This window comes from Mustela putorius, unplaced genomic scaffold, assembly GCF_011764305.1.
Source record: "Mustela putorius furo isolate JIRA1106 unplaced genomic scaffold, ASM1176430v1.1 tig00000585_pilon_pilon_pilon, whole genome shotgun sequence".
Taxonomy (NCBI): domain Eukaryota; kingdom Metazoa; phylum Chordata; class Mammalia; order Carnivora; family Mustelidae; genus Mustela; species Mustela putorius.
In genome coordinates this window covers 11,934,681-11,958,017 of record NW_025421424.1, presented here as the reverse complement: position 1 = coordinate 11,958,017, position 23,337 = coordinate 11,934,681, and the positions used below count along the sequence as shown (strand labels likewise).

The 23,337-nt window shown below is 36.6% G+C and overlaps 1 protein-coding gene across 2 annotated transcripts in view; it reads left to right on the top strand.

Annotated features, from left to right (window-relative positions):
* The first annotated feature begins 3,559 nt into the window (after positions 1-3,559).
* Positions 3,560-23,337, top strand: part of GPSM2 (G protein signaling modulator 2) — a 58,091-nt gene continuing 38,313 nt past the window's right edge. The window contains exons 1-2 of one of the 2 annotated variants that reach the window (XM_004769661.3): positions 3,560-3,848; positions 14,487-14,791. In XM_004769661.3, the coding sequence (XP_004769718.1) occupies positions 14,736-14,791 (56 nt within the window). In that variant the 5' untranslated portion in view covers positions 3,560-3,848; positions 14,487-14,735. The remainder of the gene's footprint in view (positions 3,849-14,486; positions 14,792-23,337) is intronic. The other variant, XM_004769662.3, reaches the window with a different exon arrangement.

The following is a 23,337-nucleotide window of genomic DNA, read 5'->3' as shown; positions in this document are numbered from 1 at the left end:
AACATTTAAATCTGGGGGAGATACATTCAGTCTCTAAAGGTGATTTGGTTTACCTTTGCCAGTTGTCTCGGGGCACCATCAACCTGAAACCACTTTAAAGTAAATTATGTGCTTTAGTTTCAGACAAGCCAGGTAGAACAGATTATTGCCTTTAGTAAAAAAAATTAAAAATAAAAATTTTTTAAAAACCCACAAAGCAAAACACACATACACACACAAATATCAGGAGATAATTCCTTCTCTATTCTATGTTAAGGATGATTACAGGCAATTTTCTTCTGTTGTCTTCTGATAAAAGGTTGGCGAGGACTTTGGGAGATCCTGGCTTGTGTGGAGAGTCTCCTTAGATTCTCCATCTTGGTAGGACAAGCCTTTGTCTCTTTTATCCATGTCTCATGAGACTGTGACAACTGAAACTCAAGTTCATCTGCTTATCTATTTACTAGTTCCTAGCTTCTGAGTAATCCTTACTTGAAGCCTAGGTCATTGATAAATTTTCTATTTCTTAAAAAACCATGAGAGACTATGGACTCTGAAAAACAATCCGAGGGTTTTGAAGGGGCGGGGGTGGGAGGTTGGGGGAGCCAGGTTGTGGGTACTATGGAGGGCATGTATTACATGGAGCACTGGGTGTGATACATAAACAATGAATTCTGTTACACTGAAAAGAAATGAAAAAAAAAATTTGAAAGCATTTTAAGTTGTTTTCAGTGGGAGAGTTGAACAGGGCATATGGGTTATTACTTTCAGACATGGAAGTCTACAGAGTAATTTCTGAAAAATTCCAAATTTCTAGAAAAAGTAAAAGAATATTACATGAATTGTATAGTACAACAATAAGAGATATATCTTCACCTAGGCCTAATTGTTAATATTTAGCTTGTATTTCTCTCCTTTGTCTTTTGCTGGACCATTTTCATATAAGTTGCAGAAATAATGGTTTTTTATTCTGAAGTACTCCAGCTTGCATTTACTCAAAATAAAAAAATTCTCCTATATAACCATAATTCCATGTCACCTCTAGGAAAATTAACAGTAATTCTATAATATTATTGAATATATTATCTATATTCAAATTTCCCCAGTTGTTTCTAAAATGTCTTTTCTAGTCTTTCTCTCATTCTCTCTCTCTGAATTAGGACTCCACAAGATTCATGTACCTTTTTTGGTTGTTTTGTTTTTCATGACAATGATGTTTGTGAAGAGTCTGGGCTAATTATCTTACAGAATGTCTGAAATTCTGGTTTTCAGAGTGTTCCTTTAAAAATAATTATATATATATATATGAATGATAGAAACAATAGACAATGATATAAACAAATGAAGTTACCCCTATGTTTACAATCTTCCTCTGGCTACTATAACAGTTAGAAAGTAAAACCCAAACTCATTGTCCTGGTTTTACAAAGGTCTACATGGTCTGATGTGATGTCATCCTATATGTTCTTCTCTACCTCACTTCATTTAAGCCATAGTGGTCTTTTTCCAGTTTCTAAAACCAACAAAGCTTGCCCTCACAGGACTTTGCATTAGCTTCTCCTTTTGCCTAATATTCTCTTCCTTGAGCTTTGCTTAAAAGATGGCTCCTTATAATTAAAGTCTTGGTTTGAATACTGTCTTCTCAAAGTGGGCCTTCTTACCTTGACCCTCAATGTAAAGTTGCCTTTCAGTCACTCTCACATCACCCTCCTTTGAATTCTTTGCATGGTACCTGCCACAACTTGATATTTTTATTATTTTTATTGAGCTCCAAGAAAGCAGGGGCTGTACTCCCTCTTGCTCATTACTATATTCCCAGCACCTACAACAGTTTCTGACACATAGCAGAAACTTAATACATACTTGCTAAATACTGTAATGAATAAGTTGAAAGCTGAGGGCTGACAAGTAGCCAGTCATTTAAAGAGCCTGAGGGAAAAAATCTTGGCAGCGGCAACTGCCAAGAGAGAAGGCCCTGAGAGAACCCTGAGGCTTGGTCTATTCTAGAGATGGAGGAATGTTCTGTGTACTTGAAGCAAAGTAAGCTAGAAGGAGAGGGAAATACAGGAGAGTAGAGAGGTCGGTAGGGCAAGATCACTTCAGGCTCTTTGCGGGCTCTGGTAGGGAATTTTGATTTTATTTTAAATCAAATGATAAATCACTAAAGGTTTTCAAATAGCAGAGTGACATAATCTGATTTATGCCTTTTAAAGGGTAATTTAAAAACGAATTCAACTTGAGTAAGTTAGAAATAACTCATACCAGTGATAGAAAGTCACAGGTGTAAGAGATTTGCAGGTGGGACATAATGATTCATTCTGGACAATGGATGTTGATAGGAAAACATCCTATCAACACCCAAAAAAGAATTTATGAGTAAGAAGGAATCATAATACCTACCTCTGAAATGGTACAGGCATCTAATTCAGTTGTTGTTTATAAGCATCTGATATTAAAGGTAGTTGTTGATAATAATGATAATAGGTACCATTTATCAAGCAGTCAGGTTTAACTGACTTATCTCACGGAAGCATAACCACCCCTTCTATTACCTATGTTTTGCAGTTGAGGAAACTAAAGCTAAAGAGGATAAGTAACTCTTTCAAGGTCAACCAATCCCTAAGTGGCAAAGATGTAACTCAAATCCAGGTCAAGTTTGATGCCAAAGCTGTTATTTTAACCAATTTGCCATAACATATTCCCAGGAAGAGAAATGCTGCTTGGGTCACTGTTATGGAGATCATTCAGAGAGATACTGAAAGTGGGGTTCTCTCTAACATATCCTTAAGCCTGCAGAAACATTTAAATTTCATTTCAGTGGAGAAATATTTGAAAAATAATCAATTAAATTCACCTCCTCTTTAGCCCCGAGAGAATGTAGTCTTGGTATTTTTGTGAAGAACTGAGACCTAAGTTTTGGTTAAATCTGGTATGGAGACGGTGCATGGAAATAAAGCTGACTTTTCCCAGTGTATCTGAAATGTAGCGGCCCGAAACTGAGTCAAGTGCCTCCCAGCTTTCCTGGGATCTGGCAACTCTGCAGTCAACACCAGTTTGCTTTCTTAACAGCTGGAAACGCCAGAATGGTGACAGGGCCGCAAGAACTGAGGCTGCCTTGTTCGGACTTTGACACGGTCCCTCTGTTCCTGTCACAGAGCCCTTTTTCTTAAACATCCCGCATAGGCCGCTTGGGAAACTCGTTCTCTAGGCTGGACCGAGCTGTAAGTGCAGGACGCATTTGTTCTATGCGCCCATCTTTTAAAGGGGTCTGCGCCAGACCCTTTCGGAACTCTATCGGTACGATATTATTCGCTCCGCCCTTCAGTGTCTGAAGAAGAAGTAACAGGGCAGAAGAGCAGTTTTACTTGAAGCAGCATTTACTTGAAGGCTGAGGACAGGACCCAGAACAGCGTGGGGACAAGCCCCCCAACCCGAGTCCCCGCCGCCCTGACTCGCAGTGCTCCACCCGCCCCGCAGAGCGGAGGCAGAGAAGCGGACAACTGCCCCGCCCCGCTCCGCCCCCCGCGCCGGCCATTGGCGGGTCTGAAAGACGCGGGGCGTTGTCCGTTTGAATGGGAGCTACTGGAGCTGGGGCGCAGGCGCAGAGGAGGGGAGCGGTGGAAGCTGGCTACGCGGCGGGACCCCTGGGAGGAGAGGATTGCTGCGCGAGCTCTGGCCCACGTGACCTGCGGCGAGCGGGGGCGGGGGGCGCACGCCTGCCTCCCGCAGTGCCTCTGTCCAGCAAGGCACCCCCGGCGCGCGGACGCGCCTGGGGGAGGGGCCGCGGCCACCCGTCCGTCGCTTGAGGCTTCCTCAGCTGCAGCTCCGTCGCTATCGCCGCGCTCCTGTGACTCGTCGGCCCGCGGGAGGTGAGTTCTGAGGTGTCTCAGGGCGCACCGCGGAGGGGGATGACGGGGTGGGGCATGTGTGTGCGGGGCTGGGTCGGGAGGTTCTGTGTCCCGGGGCTGGGGGCCGCCTGCTTTGTTTGGGTGCGCGGCTGGGGCGGGCGTGGCGGGGACCCGAGTGAGGAGACCAGGAACTGGATGAGAAGCCGCTGGCTGAGGTGCAGGTTGCTTTCTTACTGCGAAATTTTTAAACGAGTCAAGTTTGAGAGCTTTGTTCCCTAACTTTTTTTTTTTTTTTTTTAATAAAAAGTGTGATGAGGGCACAGCGACTCCTCACGTATTCTGAGTGTAACAAACAGTGGATTAAAAACCCGAATCCCCGTGTAATTAACCCGAGGCAGATAGCATTCACTTGTGGTCTTGCGCTTGCTGTCTAAAGCGGGCAGTGTTTGTCAAACACCTGCATTTACCAGTTAAGTTCTCGGATTTGAGGCACCGACCTGTCGAGTTACCGTAGGTACTAGTAATTGCTGCAAAAAGTCTTAGTAAGCAGAGGATGTTAAGAAAGCCCTTGTCCGAAAATCTGTATAATTTATGGAATATCTTCGAAGAGGGGGAAAAAAAGGTGGATAATTTATAATTATAGTGGTAACCAGTTAGGTCACTTTAGTATCATTTGAACTCTATTAAAGAAAACGAGTAAGGGTGGAAATTTTATTTGCCTCAATGCATAATTTAACCTTGCCGCAGAGTTAAACGGAGTAGCTTCTTGGCTTTTATTTCTGTGGACTGGAGTTGGAGTCTTTCGTGGTGTGTAGCTAAATTTTCAAGCTGCTACCTTAGAAGGGTGCCTGAAGATTTCCGGTCTGATAACCACCACTGTGATTACCTCTGATAAAGACCATTTTTGCTTGGGTTGTCCCTATTCGAGAAGCAGCTTTGGTTTAATTTTTATGTTGCTTACTTGTAAACAAAGGGACGGTCACTGTTGATTGACCTGGGTGTGTGTGAGGACAGTGAGGGCAGTCCCAGACTTAACTCTGCTTTAAGCCTTACCATGGATTCGTTCTGACAAACTCCTTAGGCGATTATTTATGGTAAAACGAGTGGAGCAGATACAAAGTAAAAAGTTGTGTGGTATTGTTGTAGAGGCGGTTCCTCCCAAATCTGCTTTGGCTAGTTCGGCAGTTTAGTTGTATTTTCTAATGTTATTAAATCAGACATGCAGGGTGTTTGGGTGACTCAGACGGTTAAGCGTCTGCCTTTGGCTCGGGTCATGATCCCAGCGTCTTGGGATCGAGTCCCGCATTAGCGGGGAGCCTGCTTCTCCCTCTGCCCCTCCCCCTGCTTGTGCTGTATCTCGCTCTCTCTCAAATAAGTAAATAAATAAATAAATTTTTAAAGGCTTTTTATTTATTTATTTTAATTTATTTGTCAGAGAGAGAGCGAGAGCGTGAACACAGGCAGACAGAATGGCAGGCAGAGACAGAGGGAGAAGCAGACTCCCTGCCGAGCAAGGAGCCCGATGTAGGACTCGATCCCAGGATGCTGGGATCATGACCCGAGCCGAAGGCAGCTGCTCAACCAACTGAGCCACCCAGGCGTCCCATAAATAAATAAATTTTTAAAAGATTGTTTTAACAATAAATCAGACACGCAGTGTTAGAAACGTTATATTTTAATATAAACCTCAGACTTGGTACTAGGCTAATTACAGCGAAGATAGGTTTAAATGGCCTTGTATTTAAGCGTAAAATGTCTTAAGATTTACCTAAATGGTAAAAAATTTTGTAATTAGTTATCTGGAATTTGAAAATGAAAAAACTGATGTAGATTTAGACTACTGTAAATCTAATAGACTTTCAAAGAAGTAATAACAGCTACTATCATTATTACTGCTATACTTTATTGAGTACTTGCGTTAAGTACTAGAGCCAGGCACTGGGTTAGGTAGTTTATAAAATGGATCTCTAATCATCACAACACACGTTGGATAAGTGTCATTATGCCCAAACCAAGTCTGAGAGTTTAGCTCAAGATCAAGACGTGGTAAGTCAAACTGTGTGGCCTGATCCCAGAGCACATACTCTATTGCTTCTCTGCGACTGTTTAAAACTCCTCAGGTTCTCTGGATTCCATTTGTAGGGACATAATCCACTTTTAAGGTGCCTGTAGGTGTTGTGTTTTATTGGAAACTATGCAGAAATATTTCAGTCCTCCTTTTAGGACTGCTGTCTTCGGTTCAGTATCTTACAAGTCATATAACGTTTTCAATATCCTATAGTCATCTTTATGAAAACAGTAAAAAATTAGGTAAAATTTTCCTGAATTATTTACATGAATATGAATGTACTTTTTACTGTGGAGCAGATCTATATTAAAGCCCAGTTTTCTCACTAGTATAGGATTCTTTGCTGCTTCAGAGCTCTTATCTTCTTTCCAGGCAAGAAATGTTTAAAAGTTTGTTGGGCATTGATTATGTGCAGAGCAATTTGCTTGGTGTTGTGAGATGACCAGAGAAAACTTATTCGGCAGTTGCTTCTGGAGTTTTTGAAGTATCTTCCTTTTGTCTCTCTCCTCTACCCTGTGTGTTTCTGCCAGTTTATCTAACACAGATCTGACTTCTGCTATTCCTTTGTTGAAAAAATTGCAAGGTTAAATACAAGGCCACATACATATTCTGAGTCCCTAACACTTTAGTACCTTCTTAGACTTCTCTTTTCCAACTCCTAACCCAGTGTGTTTGAACTGGGCATACATTCTGTGCATTCTTACCTCCTTGCTTTTGCTTGAATCATTTCCCTGTGACTGGAATGCCTTCCTTCATTTGCCTAATAAGGTCTACCCATCTTTCAAGGTATAGTACAGATATCCTTGCTTCTAAAAAGCTGTCTCTGGCCCTTTTTATTTAGAGTCATTCTTCCTATATCATCTGGTAACATTACCGAATTGAATAAAACATTTTTCCACAGGTTAGTGATAACTTTTGGAAGAAGGCAGAGTTACATTTTCCTATAAAGGATTCTAAATTCAAACTTTCTAGGGACCCTTTTTAGACATTTTTAACCCTCTTGCATTTGGGATCTATTTCTCCTTAAAAAGAAAAACAAATAAATAAGCTTATACTTATTTATTAATAAAAGGATTACAGATCAGAAAGGGGAAGAACTAATATATATACATTTAGGATGGGTTTTTTTTGTTTTTTGGGGTTTTTTTGGGTAGAAATTGGGCTTAGTGTGAACCATCAGTGTTTTTGGGTTGCAGACATATTCTTGTGATCTCCCGGTTTTATAACCTGAGTAGTCATTCAGAAAGCACTGAAAATATAATTGGGAACGATGAAAATTTAGAATGTCTTTTTTTTTTAAGTGCCATTACTATGTCCTTTATAACTTTGGTATTGTAATACTTCTATGTATCCATTTTTATATGTTTCAAACAGTTAACTAGAAATCCTTTTTCTTCTTCAGCTATCTAACTGAAACACTTCAAAAGTTTATTAATTTTACTAATGGGTTAAAAGAACCATATCTATTTAACATTATTTTGTAGGAGAGATAATTAACATTATTTGTAAACTCTGGGCTGCAGTTTGATGAGAAATAAAACTAAATAATGGGGAGAAAATTATTAATTTTATTCTAATGAACATACTTTTTCCTTTAGTTGAACATGGATGCACACACACACACACACACACACACTCACTCCATGCCAATGCCAAGTGTGGAGCCCAATGAGGGGCTTGAACTCAAGACCTGGGCTGAGACCAGAGTCCAAGGCTTAACCCACTGGGACACCCAGGCACCCCTATATTTGTAAATATAAATCCATAATCTTGGGGGGGATCTTGATCTCGGGGTTTTGAGTTCGAGCTGCACATTGGGTGAGGAGCCTACTTTAAAAAAAAGTTATCTTGTTGCAGCAAGACTTTTGATTCAATAACTGTTTTGTAGGGGAAAAGGAAACCAAGATTAGGGATGTTGCATGAAAGTAATCTCTCTTTTCTCCTTGAAATTTTGAAACAACTGCTTCATCCTCTTGAATTATTGTAATCACTGAGGATTATAATTACAAAACAGCAGTTTTAGTGATTAGTGTAGTCACTGGCATGATTCATATTGACTCCATATATAATCTAAAAATAGAGCCCCTCTGTAGTTTATCACCTCCCTACCCCCAATAAAAATCTTCAGTATTTAACTTCTTCCTGATTTATCATGGGCTGCCAAACCAAAGACACTAAGTTTGCTCATGCAATAATTACTATATCCATAGTGCTTTGTGTAGAGACTTTTGGAAACTGCTGTTGACCTATAGACATTCAGCATTTCTCATGTTAGTGAACTAGTACTTGGTCCTTTTTCACTGCAACAGTGAAGCCTTGAAATATTTAAATACTTTTCTTCTAAATTACATATTGTTTTAGTATTTATCTAGTTTGAAATTTCATATGTGGTTTATTTGTATTTGACTATCCAGGGAGCAGAATTCATTGGAGTCCTTAAATATAAATGTTTCCTCATAAAAAAAGAAAGTTTATGCATAGTTTAGTTGTTTAGAGTGGTGAACTTTTAGGTATAAATATTGAAAACGTGAAAAGGAATTCTTATTGTATATTGCTAAAATTGTTTGGATTATACTATTCTGAAGTGGTTGCATTTGCGTTTTGAAAGGCCATGGCTCTGGATCTGAATTTTTTTTAATCTGCCAGAATAAAAATGAGAGTTTGAAAGTAATACTACCTTAGTTTTCTATTTGATATCTTTCATAATGACCTTCGAGAACTTCAAATACACTTGGAAACCCTTCTGACTGGTAGTATACCTTTAAGATACAGATTTATTTGGAAACTAGTACCATTAATCTATTCTTGGAATTTTATTCTATTTATTTAGCTGACTGATAGTCACAAACAGCTTATTAGAAAGTTTTTATAATAAAATGTGTTTCAGTTAGCAGTTATGCAGTTAGTTTTGCTTGTTTTCTAAACTAACTTGGTTTGACATCTCACAGACTAAATTTTGATTGTTGAAGACATAAAGATGAGCAATAAATTAAGGCTTAACCATAATTGGAGTGCATACTTTAGGATTATATATTTGCTTAAGGAAAACTTTATTCTTACAGTTTTTATAGCATAGCCTGTGGTAAATTCACATTTCTCCAGAATGATAGAGAATTAGAATGATCTGCTTAACTAATCAGTATGATTGTTTATTTTATTAATTTGGGATTGTATAAAGTAATTTACATTTGTGATGTATGACAGTGGGTAATAACACCATGTTCAACACTATGCATAGATACATGGATATACACACACATGTACATACATGTGAGTGTATCTTTGGTTCAGAGTATTATGTAATTGAGTTATCTTTGGTTCAGAGTATTATGTAAAAATTAGGTTATATTATTGGTTTAGAGATTGAGTATGTTGAAAAAAGAAACAGAACTATTATGCCTTGCTTTAATTTTTTTTCCTTCATTGCAATTTCTCTTTAATTTTGCCATTGACTTATTGCAGTATTTAACATTGAGATCTCATTGGTACTTTAAAAAAAATTTTAATTTAAAGATGTGCAAAAATTCAGAAATATCAGTCACTCAGTTCTATTTTTTTAACCTCAGATTCTTTCATTTATTGAACTTCATATGATTTCAAATTATCTCAAGTTTGATATCTTTATTTTTTTCAGCTATTATTTGTGAATGTAACACTTTACCAAGTACAAGTTTAATAGAAGTATTCCACTTTTTCCTATTCAAAGTCTAATCCATTTTCTCCTCTTGGAAGTATCCCTCTTGCAATCCAGTCTGTCACTATACTGCTACTGCTCCATCTACCTTGAAAATTGGAACTCTTTTAAGTTCTCTGTTACTGCTTGACCTTTCCCTTTCACATCTAGTCAGTGTGCATTGTTTTTCCTTTTTCTTTAGGTACTCCTAGCCAGATTACTTAATCAAGTACTCAGCCATTCTTAGGTCTGACTTCCCTTGCTTTAGGCACTAATTTCCCATATCAGTCATATATTCTGATATCAAAATTTTTTTTTGGGTGTAGTTGTCTCTTCAACATCTGCTGCACTAAAATCAGGCTCTGAACTTTTCTCTCTGTTGACCTTTGTTTTGGCATCCTTCTTTATTACCCCCATTACTTCTACAATGTGTATTTGTTATTATAACCTGTATCCTTAAGTCTAATATAAAAGAACTTCATTTAAAATATTTTCTTGACTCTTCTTCAATATTTATCCCTGTTCAGATTCATAAAGGGCTACTGTATCTGACTTGAAACATTACAACTGAAAGGGATTTGGAGAATTTGACTATTGCACCTTAGAGGGAATTATTGGGATAAGAAAAGTTTAAAGAATTTAGATTATCTAATCTAAAGGCAAGAAAAGGGGGCACTTGGGTGGTTCAGTGGTTAAAGCCAACACCTTCAGCTCAGGTCATGATCCCAGGGTTCTGGGATCAAGCCCCACATTGGGCTCTCTGCTCAGCGAGGACCCTGCCTCTTCCTTTCTCTCTGCCTGCCTTTCTGCCTACTTGTGATCTCTGTCTGTCAAATAAATGAAAAAAATTAAAATTAAAAAAAATAAAGGCAAGAAAATTAAGTTACATTCATTGTCTTATGGGTGTTACCAGTTTATAGAGATACTTAAAAGAATCAGACCAGAGGTTATTGGCATTTAAATTGGATCATTTGGACAAATTGAAAGGACAAAAGATATACATGTAACTGTGTATCTCCTATGTTTCCCCATCACTTAGTTCCCAAATATTTTACTAACAATGGAATAGAGCAAGTCTAGGATTTATTTACTCTGATTGCATACCTTGGACAGTGCCTAGAAGTCTACCTACCTGTATAATGGGAATCTGCCTATTTTGACTTACTAATCAGGTAATTAAGTGTGAGGCAATCGAAATGATATACTACTTTATCTTTTTATGTGCTTTTGTCAGTTTCCAGCATACAGAAAAAAATTATGTCTTTTTAGTTCTCTGTAGTCAGATCAAAAGGTGTTGTGAGTTTTTGTTAGCAGTGGGATTTTAGAAGCGCTGTTTTTTAAAACCTGAGAGGTGCTATGAAAGACATATGTTTACTTGTAAATTACTAGTTATAAGTCTTGATGGAGATTGAAGATTAAATTTGGTGCCTTTTTTTTTTTTAAGATTTTATTTATTTATTTGACAGAGACATACAGAGCACAAGTGGGTAGAGCAACAGGCAGAGAGAAAGGGAGAAGCAGGCTCTCTACTGAGAGGGGAGCCCGATGTGGGATTTGATCCCAGATCCTGGGATCACGACTTGAGCCGAAGGCAGCCACTTAACCTACTGAGCCACCCAGGCACCCTAGATTTGGTGACTTCCTAATGTTCTTTCAAACCTGTAATTTCCATTCTATTTCCTAGTCCTGTCATTAAATTTTCTTATCCTAATGAACATACTTTAATATTTATTGCAGATTTTATTACTGTTACACTAGGAATATATAAACTGTGTGTTAAATATGAAGTGGGTTTGTTAACTGTGTAATGTACAGCATGAATGAACACATTGTTACTAAACTGGTTAGAGAGTTCTTGCAAAATTAATCATTAAATCAAGAATTGCTTGTGAGTTCAGTGAATAATGAGAAGTGCTACTTTATTGTTATGGAGATTGTAATCTAAGAGTGACTGGTTTGGGATATAATTCTTTTGAGAATTGTAAAACCATATTATAAATAGTCCTTATTGAAATGGTGAATAGCATTCCGTCTTCTTGCTTGTTTAAATTAGTTTTAAAATGTTTCTCTATGCAGTCTTCAGGTATTTCACAACTTCATTTATATACATTTGTTAATTTGATTCCACGTTTACCTTTTAATGAATATAAAGTTAACATTTTTTAGTGATTGGTAAAATTTGAAATTTCATTATGATCTGCGTGAAAAAATATTTCAATTGTAACTTAATTTAATTCAAAGTCAAATTTATTCTAATACTTTACCTTCTGCCCCATTTTATAAATAACAGCCTAAACCTTAGTGTGGGTAGGGGAAGAAGACCTTTTGGTTGACAGTTTAGCTATAGGGTAATCTAGATGTACTTTGAAGCTATTGCTATTAATATCTACACTAATTCCTCTATAGTGTTTTATTTACTAAGGAGGCACGATGGGATTCTGAACAAAAGAAAAAGATTTTTGGGGTTAATAGCTGCTACCCTTTCTTTTCATCCATTCTTAAGACAATGCTTCCTTTGTTGACCAGGGAAGGGATAAAAATAATATTATTTTGTGTTTTTTTATTTTTATTTTTTTATGATTTTTTAAATTTATTTGACAGAGAGAGAGAGAGATCACAAGTAAGCAGAGAGGCAGGTGGTGTCGGGTAGCAGGGGAGCAGGCTCCATGCTAAGCAGAGAGCCTGATGTGGGACTCCATCCCAGAACTCTGGGATCATGACCTGAGCCGAAGGCAGAGGCCACTGAGCCACCCAGGCGCCCCTATTTTGTGTGTGTGTGTTTTTTTAATATGTCAGACTGGTTATTAATATGAAAACTTCGTTTCCTCTGGGAAGCTTGTTAATATTCCCAAGGCTGGTCCTTTTCACCTTCTACCTCTTTGCAGGTCCTTTTCTGCTTTGTTACTGACTAACCTCTTTTCTAACTGTACCAATTAACAAAGCAGTCGGTATGTGTGATTTAGAGTCTACGTTATAGCTGAAATATTTAAAATGATGTTATGTGGTAAAGAAATTAGATTTAGGGGTGCCTAAATCTAGGCTCAGTGGGTTAAGCCTCTGCCTTCGGCTCAGGTCATGTTCCCAGGGTCCTGAGGTCAAGCCCCACATTGATGTCTCTGCTCAGCAGGGAGCCTGCTTCCCCCTTCTCTCTGCCTGCCTCTCTGCCTACTTGTGATCTCGCTGTCAAATAAATAAAATATTTTTTTAAAAAAAGGAATTAGATTTAATTGGATGGCAGCAAAAGGAAAAAATGGATAGAAATGGAAAGATTGCTCCAAGTATGGAACACATTTCTAAAAGGACTATTCAAAATTAGGATTAGCCACCCCAAGACCTTTCTGGGAATACTGTAGTAAAATGTTAGACTAACTGACCTAGAGAGTTGTTTATAACACTGAGATTCCAGGACTTCATAATTGTGTGTGATGGCCTGTAGTTTCTTTGTGATGTATCTGGGTAAGGGATTCGTTTTCACTTTTCTATTTAGGATTTAGTGTGTGCTTCTTCAATTTGCTAATTAAAGTCTGCTTCAATTCTGAAAAAAACTCTTTATCAATGAAGATTTTGCCTTTACTTTCCTTTCTATTTTTCCTTCTAGTACTATAATTAGACCTCTGTCAGAGCCTCTCATTTTGTCTTTCTCTTCTCTGAAACTGCTCTTCATTTTTCATCTCCTTATCTTTGAATGTCTGGATAATTTCTTCAGATAGTCTTTTAGTTTACTTATTCTCTCTTTAGCTTACCTGCTGTGCTATTTAAACAGTACATTTAGTTATTAATACCAATGTTCATAGCAATAATTTTTAATAGTAAAAATATACAAAAACTACAATCCAAATTCCCATCAAGAGCAGAATGAAAAATATATTTGGTATTCAGTGGAATATGATACAGCAGTGGAAATCTGCAAACTGTAGCTATGTGCAACAAGTGAGATGAATCTCAGAAACATAATATTAAGGAAAACCTTAAAAAACTAAATAATATAATTTTTAGGCCTATGCAGATACTGTACCACGGTTATAAAAACAAACAAGGGAATAATGAACAAAATTCAGTTTAGAGATCACCTTAGAGGAAGGTATGATTGGTTAGGTTGAGGCATCCATAAGACTTCAAAGGTAGTAAGAATGTTCTTAAACTGGGTGGTGGTATATAAATGTTTGTTGTGTCATTCTACACATATTTTCTAAATTTGTTTTGTACCTACTCATTACTAATAACATTTTAAAGACCTTAAAACGTAAAAGTAGAATATACTCTGAAAACAAATGAATACAAGTATAAGCTAATTATCAACACAAATGTTTTCAAAGGAATAAATTTAGAGTTTGGAATTGGCTTATTCAAATAATTACTGAATTCTCATTTTACCTGTTAAGATAGAAATTTTTAAAGCTTAAAGTATCATAATTTTCTCTTTAGATGCTCTAAAACATTCTCCTGTATTTGTTTACAATAGAAAATATTACAGGACGCCTGGCTGGCTCAGTGGGTTAAGCCTCTGCCTTTGGCTCAGGTCATGATCCCAGGGTCCTGGGATTGAGTCGCGCAGCGGGCTCTCTGCTCAGCAGGGAGCCTGCCTTCTCCTGTCTCTGCCTGACTCTCTGCCTACGTGTGATCTCTCTCAAATAAATAAATAATTAAAATCTTTTAAGAAAAGAAAAAATATTACATAAATTATTGTATTTTAAAACAACTTTAAAAATTAAGGTGTAGGTCCCAAATAAATGTAATAGATTCACATCCTTATTGAGAAGCTTTATGGTGACAGTTAAGCCCTCTGTTGCTTTTTTTCTGTGATTGATATGACAGCAGTCTGTGGAGTTAGCTATGTGATTATGTACAGATTGGACTTACTTTAGGTTATTCTTTGAAAATAGGACTTCAAGCAAGGCATCTTGTATTCCTTTTGCAGAAATGTTGCTGAAGTGCTGCTGAAAGGGCCAGAGATGCAAGGATTTGGGACACACTTTGAAACTTTAAGCTGTCTGACATTGACCTCCTTTTGTTATTAATAAAGAAGAAGCAGGAGCTTAGGATGTATTAACACCAACTCATTAATATACTAACCGGACAATGTTCTGCAGCAGTTCTACATTGTAAAGACCTGGATTGGCACAAAATTAAATAATTTCATATTTTACTCCGCTTATAATATGACTCGATGGAGGAAAATTTGATAAGTATGAGGGAAGACCATTCTTTTCATGTTCGTTACAGGTAAGACTACTGCTTTCTTGGTGGCTTTTAATCCTTATTTAAACATGTATTTAGTTCTGATCATTTCAGATTTAAATTTGAATATATTCAAAATATATTATCTTCAGTTAGTATCTCCTGTAGATGGTATTTTCTTTTTGTTGTGGTTGTTGTAAGTTTTTATATCCTTTCTATAGGAAAATGGTGCTAAAGGCCAATTATATATTATAATTTATTAATGTTTTGTGGATGAGTTTATGAATAGTTACATTATATTTTCCAACTATTGTAATGCAAATATAAAAATGAAATATATTTCTAAGTGTTTGGGGTAAAAGATGGATTTGTAATATGGTCAGATGAATGACCTAATTTTTATGTTTAAGTTTTTATTTTATTTATTTATTTATTTATTTAAAATATTTTTTAGTTATTTATTAGAGAGAGAGTGAGAGAGCATAAGCAAAGGAACAGTGGAGCGTGAGGGAGAGGGAGAAGAAAGCAGGGTCTCCCTGAACAGGGAGCCTGATGCCGGGCTTGATCCCAGGGTCCTGGGATCATGACTTGAGCAGAAGGCGGGTGCTTAACATCTGAGCCACCGAGGTGCCCCATGTTTCAGTTTTTAAATGGTGATCTTTAATAAATGAGCTTTCTAGAAAGCCAGTAGCATTGAAATGGGTGGGTGCTTTCTAAACATGATAAATAGCCAGTTTAGTATTTAGTGATAAAATATTAATGACATTTTAGATACATTTAGGAACAAAGCAGTGATTTCTGCATCATTATTTAACATTTATTCTAGAAGTCTGGATCATTGCACTAACAATAAAATGAACAAATATTGAATGAAAGGCATGTAATTATTAGTAAGGTGATTAGGATAATAGATTCTTTGTCAAAGAATAGATAATAGATAATAGATTTCTTTGTCAAAACTGTTACAAGTTGGGTTGCCTGGATGGCTCAGTGGTTAAGCGGCTGCCTTCCCCTCAGGTCATGATCCTGGGGACCTAGGATCGAGCCCCGCTTCAGGCTCTTTGCTGGGCCAGAAGCCGGTTTCTCCCTCTCTCACTCTCCCTGCTTGTATTTCTTCTTTCCCTGTCCCTCTCTCTCTCTCTCTCTGTCAAATAAATAAATAAATAATCTAAAAAACAAAAAAAACTGTTATGTTAGTATTAAATAAACATCAGAACTTGTAGCAATGGGTAGTAGTCAGCATTTCTAGTAAGTTGAAGTTATTGGTTACCAAATCTTAGATCTTAACACATGTTTAGGAAATAGATTTGTGATCTAACATGATTCATGTTAGGGCAAGGTGCTGCCACAGAAGTTTATATAGGTAAGATGAGGGTATTTCTATTTTTAAAAAAGGAAGTTTTAGGAGCACCTGAGTAGCTCAGTTGGTTTAACAGCTGCCTTTGCTCAGGTCATGATCCCAGGGTCCTGGGATCAAGTCCCACATCGGGCTCCTTGCTCAGCATGGAGCCTGCTTCTCTCTCCCTCTGCCTGCTGCTCCCCCTGCTTGTACTCTCTCTCTCTCTCTCTCTCAAATAAATAAAATCTTTAAAAAAATTTTTTAAAGTTTTGAATAAAAAAAAGGGAGGACATTCAGCATAATTAAAAAGGGGTTTTAATAAATGAAATGTCCTCTACCCTTTTGGGCATAGTTCCAGAAACCTGGGAGTTATCTTACATGCTTTTTTTCTCTTCTTACTCTCTGTAGCCAGTTTGAAGTCATGCCAGTTTTACCTCCTTAACGTTGATCCAGATTGAGCTACTCATCTGGATCCTTCCTATCACTGCAATAGTTTAGGCCCCCATTATCCTCCCTCCAGATTCCCTCTATTCTCCATTCTTACTCTTAGAATCCATCTTTTTAATTTGCTGCTAGAGGGCTCAGTCTAAAAACACAGAGCTGACTGCGCAAATTCTGCTTTATCACCATGGTGGCTCCTTGAAATCTGTAGGGCAGACCCAGGCTTAAAACAGTACACAAGATCTTCTGTTTTCTAGCCTCTGTGTATTCCTTTGTCCTTATTTTCTCCACTCCTCACCTTTCCCTCTGAGTTCTGGTTCCCTATACATGTCTTGCTGTTCCATGTCTCTGTGCCTTTGCTCGTACTGCACCCTCAGACTTGAATTATCTACTCCTGGAAACCATTTCTAAACAGTATAGTTTGACTATGTACCTTCCCTGTGCTCACATAATATTCTTTGCATATTTCTTTCTTTGTCTCAACTATATTAAAATTCATTGTATCTGTTTATATGTTTGTCTCCTCCTTGGCCACTCCCTTCTTTGACCATTAACTTCCTTAGGGCAGCTATGATGCCTAGCATGTTGTATGACTCATAGTGCATGTTTGATGGAATGTCCATTGAATTCCATTGGACCTAACTATCAGGTGAATCTAGTAAGTAATATTTTTATCTGTCTTACTAAGCATTTTCGAGGGTGGTATACTTTTTAATGCTATAAGAATAGCAGATAAGGAGGAGTAGATTATACATCTGCCTGTAGGAACGTCTTAGATTTGTCCTTTTTCCATTATAGGGTGAACATGGTTATATATAGGTGTAGGACTTCACTAAAAGAAACTTTAAATTCTGTAACTATTTTTAGTAAGAATATGCCAAACAAAGCTCTGGCTTCAACAGTGCTCTAAGATCAGCATTCTGTATATTAACTGGATTGTTGTATAATTGCAGGTAATACTTTGTGTCCTTTACATTAGGAGTTGTGGCCTAGTATAAATTACTGTTCTACTCTGGTAAACAGGAAGCATGTAATGTGTTATCCATATGGTTCTTTCATTGTGGCAGTCCTCATCCATCCCTGGAGGAGTTTCTATAGCATGAGTTTGTAATTTTGAAATGAAATGATTTTTTCCATTTCAACAGACACTGAGGAACCTCCTGAGAGATGATATAATGATTTATGAAGTATTTTGTGACCTACTTGTGAAGGTAGAAATGGAGACTGATAGTAAAATGAAATTAGTTTCTAAACTTTAAAACAGTGTATGATTGATTTTAAAGTAATTATCATTAATTTTTAGGCATGATAATAGTATTAAATTCTTTTGAAAATGAATCTCTTTTAGAGATATATACTAAAATATTTACAAGTGAAATGATGTGCTTTCTGGAATGTACTTCAAAAGAATCTGCAGTTGGAGAGTGAGGATGGAAGTAGAGATGAAATATACTGAGAGTATTATATATTGGTAATGTTGATGTTGAAAGATGGATATATCAGGTGCATTATCAAGCAAGTTTCTTTAGTTTTGTATCTCTTTGAATAAAAATTTTTTTCATACTTCTTACTATGAATAATAAACACTTCAGTACTTTCATATTGTAAAAATTGACCATTGCATACAAGTTGTAAAGGAATCCAATTTTGGTGTTGAATTCTTCAGTTTTGCTAGGTAAATGTAGTTGTTAATATTCTTTCCTCAAGAATAGTTTGAGGTAATGTGAATGGTGGAAATAGTATTGGGTTTGGAGACAAAGAATGGTTTCATTTCTCAGCTTTGCATTCCCACGGTCTTATTAATAGGTCATTAAACCTGTCTGAGCATCATTTTCCTCTTCTGTAATAATACCTATCTCAGAGTGTTATTTTGAGAGTTAAATTTGATATTTAGTAAAAGATCACTTTTAAAACTAAGTTTTAGTTTAAAATTTTTAAATTTAATTTAAATTAAAACTAAGTTTTAATTTAAACCAACCAAAATTCAAATCTAAATCAAGATAAATTTACACTATTTTCTTTCACAAAGTAAACTAGAATAACTAGGTATATATGGTAAATTGAATGGATGAAAATTGTTTGTGGTGGGGTAGGATTAATAATGGAAGAGATCCATGCTCAATTAGAACCCATAGAAGGTAGAGGGAGTTAAGGTCAGTAAAAAGATTTGACAGCCACAGAAGACAGCACAATGGAGAAGATGGAGAGCACTCTTTTTTTGAATCTTGAGTCCTCAATCCTAACAATTATTTTTAATAATTGTTAATTAATAATTTTTACATTATTACATGCATGTAATAATATATATAATTATTAATAATAATTACATACTATTCTTAGTATGTAAACCTTTTGAGGGGAAGATCTGATTTGAACAAAATCTCTATTAAATCTTTTTAAATGATATAGCATTGAGTTTTTAATCTCTTGCTTTCATTGGTATACTATGAACACAAGAAACCAAAATTTAAAAGGTAAAGAAAAAAAAATCTAGTGTGGAAGAAAAGTAAATAATAATAAAATATAAAAATCAGGGGCTCCTGGGTGGCTCAATTGTTGAGCACATCTTTGACTCAGGTGGTGATCCCAGGGTTCTGGGATCGAGCCCCACATCAGGCTCCTCGCTTGGCGGGAGGCTTGCTTCTCCCTCTCTCACTTCCCCTGCTTGTGTTCCCTCTCTCATGTCTCTCTTTCTATCAAACAAATAAAATCTTTTAAAAAATAATAAATAAAATATAAAAATCAAGTTGAAATGACATGAGTTTGTGCAAAAATAAGGAGTTATAGCTATAATGGTCTATTAGCAAAATCAGAAACATTTCAATTAAGGATAATAGAACTGTTTATTTATAGTTACTAGGAATGTACTTTCTTTGATTATACAACTAGATACGCCATTAGAAAGAATAAAAGAAACATTGTATGTTGGATGTATGTTAATGGAGGTATTTTCCCAGTTTGTCTTCTACTCTGGGTATGTTCTTTGTTTCCAACCCAACTGGTAAACAAATTAAGTAATTCTATTCTCTCATAGAGACAAAGAGGATATGAAATTACTTTCTCTCTTACTATTTAATGATCTTCTAAAAAATTTATAAACCAACTTGCCTTGACTACTTTGTAATTAGATATATTTGATTAAGGTGTTAGAAATTTTGCCAGAATATTGACTTATTGTCTAATAAAACTATACGAAAGCCACAATATTTCTTAGAATTAATCATAAGCTAGAGAGTTTGGGACTTCATTTTGGAAATTAGTTACTGAAATAACTTTTCTAAGGTAGTTTCCCTTACAGGGCATTCTTATTTCATAGACTTCAGAGACAGCTGAGTAGCCAGCAGTGTTCCACTTTGCTGTCACTCTTTCTTTTTTTTTTTTTTTTTTTTTTTTTTTTTTAAAGATTTCATTTATTTATTTGACAGACAGAGATCACAAGTAGGCAGAGAGGCAGACAGAGAGAGATGAGGAAGCAGGCTACCCGCTGAGCAGAGAGCCCGATGCGGGACTCGATCCCATGACCCTGGGATCATGACCTGAGCCGAAGGCAGAGGCTTTAACCCACTGAGCCACCCAGGCGCCCCTGCTGTCACTCTTTCTAATGAAAATTATCTAAAATGTCTTTTTAAGGGGGTGTCTGAGTGGCTCAGTCTGTTGGGCCTCTGCCTTCAGGTCAGGTCTTAATCTCAGGGTCCTCAGATGCAGCCCTGCATTGGGTTCCTGGCTCAGCAGGGAGCCTGCTTCTCCCTATCCTGCTACCCCTCACTTACTCTCTCTCTATTAAATAAAATCTTTTTAAAAAATAATAAAATGCCTTCTTAAAAATTTGTAGCTCTTATGACACCATTAGTCTATAGCTAAATTAAAATTATATGCAACATCATTTGGTTTGATGGTTCCAGTATAATGTGTGAGTTTAAATCCAGAAAGTCATATATTTGTGGGGAAGATACTTATTTGAAGAAGACGTTTCTCTGGTTTATATGGATATAGCAAACATGTTGTAAATTTCCAGTTTTTACATGTCTTATATCTGAGTAGCCAGTTCTGCCTTATCTCTGATTTCCTGGCCAGCCATCTACCCATCCTGAACAGATGGTGCTGCTGTGTGTAACTATTTCTCTCCCTCTCCCTCAGTGAATATCATCATTAGTATTCCATTTTACCATGGAATGTAATTTTCTTTTAACTAATGCTCTGATGATGGACATTTAATTGTGTGGGGTTTTTAACTGCTATGAACATCTCCTTTCACATATATTTTTTTGAATTTGTGTCGCTATAGCTTTAATATCAATTCCTAGCAGTGAAATTGCTCAATGTGTAATTTACATAATTGGAATCATGCTTAAATTAAAAATTTTTAATAGAGGAGCACTTGGGTGGCTCAGTTGGTTAAGCGTCTGCCTTCGGCTCAGGTCATGATCCCAGGCTTCCAGGATCAACTCCTGCATCAGGCTTCCTGCTTACTAGAGAATTTGCTTCTCCCACTGCCTCCATCTGCTTGTACTCATGCACAGATGCTCTTGCTTTCTCTCATTCAAATAAATAAGTAAAATCTTTTTTTAAAAATTAATAGAAAAAGTAATGTATTTTTAATGTAAAAATACACTTCTCAAGTTTTTTCCTATGGTAATTCTTAAAAGTTCAGGGGTTTCGGTATTCAGACAAATAAAGACACTTCATTTCAGTAGCTCATCTAGCAGAAGAACCCTTTAATAAAATCACATTTTTAGATAGTAGTCTTTTACTACCTCGTTTCTCTTCACACACAGAATATACTGGTAAGCTTGTAAAACCTTAAACAAAAACAATTTTTTCTTCATGAAGTCTCTAATGTTCAGAAATACTTTTTTTTTTTTTTAAGATTTCATTTATTATTTTGACAGAGACACAGCAAAAGAGGGAACACAAGCAAGGGGAGTAGAAGAGAGAGAACAGGCTTTCTGCAAAGCAGGGAACCCAGTGCAGAGCTCGATCCCAGGACCCTGGGATCACAACCTGATCCAAAGGCAGAGGCTTAACAGCTGAGCCACCCAGGCACCCCTCAGAAATACAGTTCTAAAGGCCAGTTTTTACTTGTGAAAGACAAAAATCAGTTTTATTAATTTGAAATGACATGAAGAAATATAAATAGCAATTTACATTTTCTGATTTAACCAATTAATTTTCCAAGTACTTAAGATCTTCCATCTTTATATCTAGTTGACTTGATGTGATGTTGAAGCAAAATGTCAAGTAGAGGTTTACTTGCATTATTTTGTCTAGATCCATAAAGTGAGGGTGAAATCACTAGTCTGTGAACGGACAGTATCCTTTGGCTAAATTACTTGAATTATTTAAAAAAAAAAAAAAAAAAGACACCTGCATATAAAACTTGAAAATTACCTATCCGAGATGACTACATAAATCTGTTTATCCTGAACTAAAAGTCTGCTTTGCACCTTTGCAATTGGCTCTATTGAACTTAGTCCAGACTTTTCTCTTAGGCTTATCAGATTTCTTTTCTACTTTTGCAATTCCATTTTAATTTATGGCTTTAAGAAACCTTGGCACGTTACAGACCAAAGACAGCATCTGAAGAAAAGTGTTAATTGACCTGCTACTACAAATGCTAAAGTATAATTGTGTTTAAATAAATTTAGGGTGAGTGATGGTTTAATTCACATTTCTTGTTAAACCAGTGATTATCAACTCTGGCTTGTACGTTGGAATTCCCCAGGGGTATTTTAAAAAATACTGCAAGCCAGCTATCATTCTCAGTGAGTGGGGCCTAGCATTGAGAGTTTTATTTATTTATTTTTAAAGACTGATTTATTTATTATATAGAGAGAGTATGTGGTGGAGGATGGGAAGGGCAGAGGCAAAGAGAGAGTGAGTCTTAAGCAGACCCCATGCTGAGCATAGAGTCTGACATGGGGCTTGATCTCATGACACTGGGATCATCACCTGAGGTGAAACTTAGAGTTGGACGCTCAACCAACTGCATGTCCCAGGTGCCCCACACTGAGAGTTTAAAAAAACACTCTACATGAGCTCTGCTGTTGTGCAGCCAGGGTTAAAAATCACTGCTCTGTTAGAATCGCTCAAAGCTAATTCTGATAAGGAGTAATTTTGTGTTGCTCACAAAATGAAAATGCTTGATAAGTTCAATCAGGGTTTTCTAAAGGGTGATATGTGTACCAGTTATATTACATAAGGTAATTTTACTTTCGTATTTTACTTACACATATTTGTCTTAATGTACATTCATAAATAAACATAAGTATCACATCAAATTCACAGTTCCATGGATACTGCTTTGGATGAAGCTAGAGTTATTTTTTTTTTAAAGGACATAATGCCAGTTTCAAAGAGCTTTGCCAAATTATAGAAGCACATTTAAGTGAATGATTAGGTAATACACAGACATGGCAGAAATCATAAAAATATTGAAGAAAACACAGTAGCAACTTTGGTGAAAGGCACCTGCTAAAGTCTACGATTAGAATCTGAATTATCAGTACTTTTTCTCCTACAAAGATTTACAGTAACGTCATTCTTCTGGCTTTTAAAAATCCAGTGACAGACTTTGACTATTAGAATTAATGCAATCTTTAATTACTGCTTTCTAACATAAAGTTTCTTGACTCTTAGTTCTTTTATGGAAGTGTGCCTGATATATCAAAATATTTTGCTCTTTTTTCTGAGGTATAGATGATCATGTGGTGAGAACAGGAAGGAGCGTGTGTCTGTATGAGTGTATGGGACAGAGAAAGAGGTATAGATGGTAGTAGGAGGGATTGATGGACAGGTGAGTAGATCACTTTGA